The sequence below is a fragment of the Erithacus rubecula genome (assembly GCF_903797595.1).
Source record: "Erithacus rubecula genome assembly, chromosome: 6".
Lineage (NCBI taxonomy): Eukaryota > Metazoa > Chordata > Aves > Passeriformes > Muscicapidae > Erithacus > Erithacus rubecula.
In genome coordinates this window covers 58,227,959-58,236,976 of record NC_136688.1, presented here as the reverse complement: position 1 = coordinate 58,236,976, position 9,018 = coordinate 58,227,959, and the positions used below count along the sequence as shown (strand labels likewise).

At 46.3% G+C, this 9,018-nt stretch overlaps 1 protein-coding gene across 2 annotated transcripts in view; it reads right to left on the bottom strand.

Annotated features, from left to right (window-relative positions):
- Positions 1-4,887: 4,887 nt before the first annotated feature.
- The window catches only part of DDHD1 (DDHD domain containing 1), a 60,651-nt gene continuing 56,520 nt past the window's right edge, over positions 4,888-9,018 (bottom strand). For both annotated transcript variants that reach the window (XM_079307823.1, XM_079307824.1), the window contains 2 exons: positions 8,495-8,674; positions 4,888-5,953 (listed from right to left, as the gene is read on the bottom strand). In XM_079307823.1, the coding sequence (XP_079163949.1) occupies positions 5,772-5,953; positions 8,495-8,674 (362 nt within the window). In that variant the 3' untranslated portion in view covers positions 4,888-5,771. The remainder of the gene's footprint in view (positions 5,954-8,494; positions 8,675-9,018) is intronic.

Below are 9,018 nucleotides of genomic sequence, written 5' to 3'. Positions count from 1 at the left end.
CCAACAGGATCTCACCTTGCCCAGAAGCTGTGAAACTATTTGGGAAAACACTGGTGGAGTGTAGTGGTGGGATTGCTTGAACAAACAGCTGTAAAGAAGCAACTGGAAGATGGAATCCCAGAATGGTTTGGGTTGGAAGGGACCTTGAAACCATCCCACACCTTCCACTGTCCCAGTTTGTTCCAAGCTCCATCCAGCCTGGCCTTGGACATTTCCAGGGATCCAGGGGCAGCCACAGCTGCTCTGGGCACCTGTGCCAGGGCCTCACCACCTTCCCAGACAATAATTCCTTCCTAATATCCAATCTAAATCTTTCCTCTTTTAGTTTAAAACCCTCCCCTTTGTCCTAGAAAGTGGAGTTTGTTTTGGAAGTGGTCTGTCCCTCTTTGCAAATTACTCTAACTTAAATTTCCATACTGAAAGTGCTCCTAGCAGAGCTGAAAGTACATCAAACTATTTTTAAACTTCAGTACTAGTCACTTAACAGTAATTACAAATGTGAACATTTCTGACAAATCCTACAGTCATAAACATCCTGGAAAGTCATCAGAGCAGGACATTGGCATTGTAAGACTCCAAGTATGGATGTTCCTCATGTGGACTTTCAGCTCAGCACAGCAGGAGTGGGATGGAAAGGTGGGAAGATAAAACATCTGTGCATGCTTTGGCTCTTCTCATCTTTCAGAGGTTTTTTTTTGGCCATTTTGCATTTCCAACAGGAAAGCCCTGTCCCAGGAGCTGGGGGGGCTGTTCCTGCCCAGCTGGACTCACAGTGACACAGGGCAGGGGTTGGGGCAGCCCTGCTCCACATCACAGCCAGGTTGAATTCAGATATTGGGGAGGAATTCCTGGCTCTGAGGGTGGGGAGGGACTGGGATGGAATTCCCAGAGCAGCTGTGGCTGTCCCTGGATCCCTGGCAGTGTCCAGGCTGGACAGGGTTTGGAGCAGCCTGGGACAGCAGGAGGTGTCCCTGCCGTGCAGGGCTGGAATGGGATGAGCTTTAAGGTTCTTTCCAGCCCAATCCATTCTGGGATTCTCTGGTGGCAGCACAAGCTCATTTTTGGCTTTGGGAAGGTGTGAGGGACACCAACAGGTGAAGGGGATCACAAATCCAAATTCAGCAGAGCTGCTCTCCTTTCCCTCTTCCCACAGCTTTGCTTTCCAAGCAGTCTGAGCTTTGCAGGCAGAGAACAGGAACAGAAAACCAGAATGGAGCAGTGGGATGGTGAGACAGGGCTGCCCTTAAGAGACAGCCTGGGACCAGTGTGAGATGAGATCCTGACTGTCTGGAGGTCCTGGAGAAGCCACAGAATGAGCAAGAACAAACTGGATGTGGGTCCTTGGAGCTGGAGATGTTTGGGCTTCCCCTATCCCATCTCAGCCCCACTGGGGGTTGGAATCAGATCATCTTTAAGGTCCCTTCCCAAAACATTCTGGGATTCTCTGTCCATGGCCACAATCAGTGAGGCCCCAGGGAATGAGCAGCCTAACTGCAAGAACTATTTTATTTTATTTAGGAAACAAAGAGAGGAGTTAATCCGTGGCAGATGCTCGCAGCATCATCAAATGAAACCCCTCTCTTTTTGGATAAATCATTGAGGATTTCTAAACCAGTGATGGCTCCTGGGACAGCTCATTTTTGCAGGGAGCTTCTCACCCCTGAAGGGGAAGGAGTGGCCAAGGTTTGCTGGAGAGCTGCAGAGGGACAGAGGGGAAAAGGCTGAATTTGCTTCCCAGTGGCACCAGAGAGCACTGACCCCCAGGGTGACCTCAAACTTCAGAGCCAGGTGTTTCTCCCCACGGATTGGAACTTCTCTTGCAAGAGGAGAAGTGTTGACACACTCTGAGCTGTGCTGCCAGCTCTGGAGCTTCTGCAAAGGCACGCAGGGAAACACAGAACATTGGATTTCTATAGCAAAGTGGGGGTCAAATGGGTCCCCAGGGGTGCAGGAGAAACATGAGGAGCAAGAAATCAGCCCTGGGAGAGCCCAGCCCAGCTCCACTGCCGCCTGCAGTGCCAAAATTCATTGACAAGGACAGAAAGTGCTTTGTCAGTGCTGGGTTGAGCTGACAGCAGCAGCCAGAGCGACACAAATGCAGTGAGAGAACACTGCAAAGCCTCCCTGGGAGCTGGACACATCCAAAAAAAAACACATCCAAAAAACAGGATGAGCCTCTAGGGGTTCAAACAGGGTCCAAGATTTCCCCTAAATGTCTTGAGGATGCTCAAGAAAGCACGAAACAAATGCTGGTTCCAGCAGGAATGAAATCCCAGCAGTTCAGAGCAGGTTGGAGTGCAGTGGGGAAGAGACAAAAGCACAAAAAACACCAATGGAAGAGGGAGGGAAAAGCCAAACCAAGAGAAATGGTGGGGAACTTTTTGGAGGAGAATTATTATTAAATACAGATCAAACTGGGCCTTGGTGTGTAAACACTTTCTGAAGATGTTTGGCAGAGCCTGGGGAGGTGACCCTGTACAGGTCAATCACCTGCAGTCCAAATTCAGCAGAAAAAAGATGTGTGGAAGCAGAAATCTCATCTCCAAGCTAATAACAGGAAAACAGTGAACAAGAAAATCCAAATAAATTCGCCTGGCAGAGGGCACACAAATGTACATTGAACTAACTCAGTGCAAACAGTTGACACAGTGATTCATGAACTCAGCTTGAAAAACAAAATAAATAAATTCCCAACGAATCAGGTACAGCAGAATCAGCTCAGGAGCCAAGCATGTGGGAAAAGAGCACCAGGACAGCAGGAAACCAGGAAAAACAGGTGGAAACCAGGCAAAATAGAAGTATGGGAATGTGAAATATGTTTTAGCCAAGCCTGATAATGCTAATTAGGAAAGGAGATAAAATAATTGAAGTTGGCCAGCCAGACTGTCCATGGTGAAATAAAGCAAAGGGTGTCTGACTCCAGAAACTCTGGCACTGAGGCAGGGAGGGAATGAATGCAAATGGAGAGGAAGCTGCAGCAGAACCAGCACAGAATAATTAGGAGCAAAGGGACAGAATTAAGAAAAATAATAAAATTCATGCTCATTATCTGCAAAAATGACCTTGCAGCTAAACCACTGTAAGCAATGAAGTTGGACAAAGCCCTCAAGGCCAAGTTTGGTAAACAGGTCGGTATCAGAGTGACAGCAGTGAGGAACATTCCTCTTATCTTGGTTTCTCAAGAAAAACCACCACTCAACACAGCTTGGAAAACTCAACATGGCCCTTGCAGAAGAAAACAAGGCAGCAACTGGAAGCCAGGACATTCCAGCTCTGTGTTGTGCCACAGAGCATCTGAACCAGAAAGTTTGAAGCAGCAGAACTGACCCTGCTTGAATTCAGTGCTGCACAAACGGGGCCACCCTTCCAGGACCTTCAGCATCTGCTCTGCAAGGAGGATTCCACCTCTGCAGCAGGATGAGGGGCATTTTTTGAGGGTTGAAAAGGTGAAAGCCTGTTCACCATCTCTGCATACAATTTAGGATAAATCCCCATTGATTCTTTCAAGGTGTGTTTTATATTTGGGAGATCAGAATCACAAACACACCCATTAACTCAGGGAAAACACAAAGGGATGATCAGGTATTGGCTCTCATTACCCCTTCTCCTCCCAGCTGTATGATTTACTCCCCAGCTCTGCCTTCCCCCTGATTTTCCAAGGGGCACAGACCTCAAAGTCAGATCTCCTCCCTTATATGGAGAGCACTCAGCAAGTACCAGCATGTTCTGAGGCCAGGGGAGCAGCTATTCCATAAATCTGAAACATGTCCTGGACAGCAGCAGGGCTTCCACAGACCACAAGAATTGCAGGAATTAACCCCTTTTGTTTACAGCCCTTAAAAGAGGATCCAGGGCTGGAAAAAGGGAGAAGGCAGCAGCCCCACAACCCAGAAACACCAACCATGAATGTTCTAAATAAAAAAGGTGATTCTCCTTTTTGTGTTGTCCTCATTAGGAGGAGCTGATTAAACAAGTTATCTGGAGAGCCCAGTCCTGTAAACTGTTGGCTGGAGCAGAGGCTTCCTCCTCTCAGGGGGTTATTTTCCTTTCCTGGGATTGCTCATCCACCAGGGTAAACAGGTCAGGCAGGAGAGCTCCAGTTCTGAGGCCAGATAGAATTTGTCCCAGATCCTCACCAAGGCCAGATCCTTTCAGCAGTGTTGGATATTGGATCACTGCAGTGCTGTTTGTGTCATTTTCCTTCCCCTCTCTCTTTGTTTTCCCCCCTTCAGAATTACTCCTAAATCCCTAAATCCAGCAGAGAATCCTAACTCTCAATTCTTTCACAGAAGGAGCAGCCCAAATAAATAGAATTTGGGAGCAGAGCCACCCTCTCCCCCCAGACAGGGAACTCTGGGGTTCCCAAGCTCCAGCCTCTGTTCTGGGCAGATGTTGCCACATCTGTGCACACTGAGAACACACCCTCAGCACAGCCTGAGCTTTCTGCTGGTTTAACTGGAGTTTAGGCTCTGCAGCTCCCACATGTGCCATCCAGATCATAAATACCTCAGGCAGAGGCAGCTCTGAGGGCAAATATCCCACATTTCTGCTAAAATCTCAGCACTGACCCTCTGGTGTTTTATTTGGAGATTGTTCCCTTTCATCCCCAAACTTCCCTCTTGACTTCTGCATTAGTTTCAGATACAAACCTCATCTAAATGTTGGTATTCTCAGGCCTCACCAAGTTTATTTTATGGTGCTGTCTGTCCCCCTGCACATAAATATACACATCCATATGTTTTTATACAAACACACACATGTATGGATTTAATTATGGTAAACAAAGGACAGCTGGATCCTCTGCAAACCAATCCAATGTGCCTGAGAAACACTTGGAACCTGAAAAAGCAAAGGCACTTACCTCTGAGAAGAACGTGACTGATGTCATTTGTGTGAAACCACAAATATTTATTTTTAATGAAAAAATACTTAAAGTGTGCCACAGTGTCCATATATTCATTTGAATAGTAGTACAAAGATATGTATTTCTGAGAAAAAGTCTTAACACTGTAGAAAATAAATGTGGTTCTTAAATTATGTCAAAAGAAACCAGTAAAAAAGTAATGTTTTATACACTGGAATAAAATGAAACGATTAGAGAGAATAATAAATTATAATTACAGTATTTCAAATATTTGCCTCATGCTTTTTTCTTTTTTTTTTTTTTTTTTTTTATGTCCTCTTCAGCATTAGTTTCTAAATGTGTCATGTAGGATAGGCCCTCAGAAGCCAGCAGTCAGGATGGGCTTCCAATGTGGGGATAATTGGATGTGGAGCTGAATAAAGTCCTGGAAAAATGACACAGGGTACATAAAACATCAGCACATGGCAGGTTTAGGTCTGTACTGAACATGTATTTTTGTTTTGTTAATGGAAATCAAATTAGGTTTGGTTTGTTGTTGTTTTTTTTTAAAATCCACTAATTTTTTTTTTAATAGTTTAATGAACTAAACAGCAATTATGGTCATTAACAAGGATGTCACCCAAGCACAACTGCCCATGGGATGCTACAATTCTGTCTTGGCTCTTTGCACAGTCCACACTGACTGGAATTTGGAATCCTTTCAGGTCTAATTCAGCACTGCAAAACGTTGAAAACTATAAAGTGCTTTGAAATACAAATAACCTCTTCTCTTTAGAAATAGGAAACCCCCCCAAACATGCACTTAAACCTGAAACCTCCATGCCCACAGCTCCTGCAGCTCTGCAGTCAAACATCCACTTTGTGCCATTGGTTTTGAAAGTTTCCTCTCCTTCCCCCAGCCAAAAATTCACAGAGTGTCTAAGTTGGGTTTGTCAGTCTCTTCTTGGTCTTGTTTGTACATGAAGGTGAGGAGGAAGAGGGCAATATCCAGAGATGACCAGTAAGCAGTGTGGGATGTGACTGCAGACCAGTATCTGCTCTCCACGAGACCTTCCCTGAGCTCAAAGTCGATCCTGTGCTCCAGCTCCACTGGAAAATCAACAAGGAGAGCAACAAGAGGGGGGTCAGAGCTGCAGAAACACCTGAGAGATTCAGCTTCTGGTTCTGTCACACAAACAGCTCTCACAATCTGGGTTTGCATGTCACAGGGCACTCAACTACACCAAGATTTAATAATATAGAAATACACCTCGTGAATTTAGCACAAACCTAAGAGTGGTGCTGAGCTCAGTTTAAAAAAAAGCAAAAAAAAAAAAGAGAAAAACCTGCTCTAAGAGTTCTTTCCCAACCTGAATGATTCTTTGTGTCTCAGCTTGAGCAAAGACAGTTTTTTCTTTTTCCAGCAGCTGTTTTCCTTATTGTAACTCTATAAATATATTTATTTATACTTGTTATGATAACTACAGAGAAATATTCAGCAATGCTGAGGCCCCATTAGGAAACTTTCTGAAATGAATGGATTTCTTGCATTTTTATTGTCTACACAAGGAGACTACACCCAATACTACAAACCCTTCCTGCAAAGTCATCCCTCCACAGCTCTGCCCTTTTAATATCCTGATTATTCCAAGAATATTTCAGCAGTCACCCTTTTATTTCAATGGCTGCTGTGATTAATGCCACATCCAAAGCAATTACCACTGCATTTTAACTGGGCCAATGCTAACCTATTGCTGAGGCACTTCAGTGATCAGAAAATCTCCATGAGGAGCAAGAAAATAAAAAGGACAAAAAAAAAACCAAAACCCTAAAAGCCTGCTGAGCTACAAAAGCCAAAGGCTCAGACTGAGTCAGAAATGGAACCATTTATCAAAGGCAGTTTAAGGAATTTCAATTCTTGGCTCAGAAAGGAGGAGAGCAGAGAGGGAGCATCACCCAGACCTGCTGCTGCCCCAGCAGCACTGCCCCACTCTGCAGCAAGCACAGGAGCCAGGAACACCAGCACACAGCCAGAGTCACCTCCAAGAAGGAGAATTTATCCAAAAAACCCCAGTGGCTGTGCAGGAAGGCCACTGTGAGAGGCTGTTTGGGCAGCAGCCAAAGCCCAGCAGAGCCCTTGGTGGGGATTGCATCACTCAGCCCCAGCCCTGCTGGCCTCTGCTCCACCTTCTCCTGCTGAGGAGCAGGGAGGGGATTCCAGCTCTGAGGGGTGTGGGATCCATGCAGGAAACTCTCAGTGTGCCAACCTCCCCCAAAATAACCCCCTTGTGATGTTCCCTGTCCTGCTTCTCTACTTCCCTCACATCTAAGCCAAGGTTTCCTGCCCTCAGACACTGACTCAGGTTATCTGTTGCAATTACTATGAGCAGACAGCAATCCATCATGTGAATGCTGTCACAGGACACTTGTGACTCCTTCATTGCAAAAAAAAAAAACCCCAAAATCCCCTGTGTCCTACAGCAGGGCCAAGGGGCAGCTCAGAAATAAATCCAAGGATGAATTTCCTGACAGGAAGTACCTATGCTTTTCAAAAAAACCCAGCTGCTAAAACTGCACTTTCTGCTCTGAGCAGTTCAGATCAGGACAAGGGCAGCTTCTGTTTCCAATCACACATGTCCTAAAATCCAGAGTGCTTCAGGATGGGAAATGTATGGGGGAACTGGGAGTTTAGGCAGAAAAAAGGGTTTAAACAGTCAGAGGGCAGGGTTGGATTGGATAGTGGGAAGGAATTCCTGGCTCTGAGGGTGGGGAGGGACTGGGATGGAATTCCCAGAGCAGCTGTGGCTGCCCCTGGATCCCTGGCAGTGCCCAAGACCAGGCTGGACAGGGTTTGGAGCAGCCTGGGACAGCAGGAGGTGTCCCTGCCATGCAGGGCTGGAATGGGATGAGCTTTAAGGTTCTTTCCAGCCCAATCCATTCTGAGATTCTCTGGTGGCAGCACAAGCTCATTTTTGGCTTTGGGAAGGTGTGAGGGACACCAGCAGGTGAAGGAGATCACAAATCCAAATTCAGCAGAGCTGCTCTCCTTTCCCTCTTCCCACAGCTTTGCTTTCCAAGCAGTCTGAGCTTTGCTGGCAGAGAACAGGAACAGAAAACCAGAATGGAGCAGTGGGATGGTGAGACAGATCTGCCCTTAAGAGACAGCCTGGGACCAGTGTGAGATGAGATCCTGACTGTCTGGAGGTCCTGGAGAAGTCACAGAATGAGCAAGAACAAACTGGATGTGGGTCCTTGGAGCTGGAGATGTTTGGGCTCCCCCTCTCCCATCTCAGCCCCACTGGGGGTTGGAATCAGATCATCTTTAAGGTCCCTTCCCAAACCATTCTGGAATTCTCTGTCCATGGCAGGGGTGGGATGGGATGGGTTTGGCTTTAAGGTCCCTTCCAATCCAACCCAGGAACAGATTCACAGAATCCCAGAATGGTTTGAGTTTGAAGAGACCTTAAAAATCATCTCATTCCTACCATGGCAAGGACACCCTCCACTACCCCATGTTGCTCCAATCCCTGTCCAAGCTGACCTTGCTATTCACCATTTATCACTTTACAGCAAACAACAGCAAATCCTTTCATGTGCAGTTCTGGCACTTCCAGCCCCCCACCCCACTCTTGTTTCCCTGGCATCACTCACCTGTGGGTTCAAGGAACCCCGAGCTGCTGTGTGGCAAAGGTGGGGTCCCAACAGTGGTGGCCTTCTTGTCATCCCCCTCAGGTCCATCTTTTCCTGCCTCCATGGTCTGGGGGGTGGCACTGGACCTGCCAAACCTGGAGAAGAGCATCCCACCAAGGCCCTTCCCAATGCTGGCAGCTCCTGCAGCCAGCACAGAGGGGGAAATAAAACAGCAAAGATGCATCAGTCAAACTGCAAATTAAAGTCACTGCTAATTAAAGTCACTGTAAATTAAAGTCACTGCAATTTAAAGTCACTGCAGCACCCATTAATTAGAGCTGAAGGATGGGAAACACTCCTGGTGCTTTCCAAGAGTGGGAACATCTGACTGGAGTGGGTTCTGTTTATTCCCTAACTCATCTCATGTACAAAACCCTAATTTGGAAGCTGTTGTTAAAGGGAAAAAAAAAAAAAAAAAAGAAAAAAAAAAAGTACCTGCAGAGAGAAATCTGGTACTTTGAAGGATATGTTGTGATTCCTCTCTC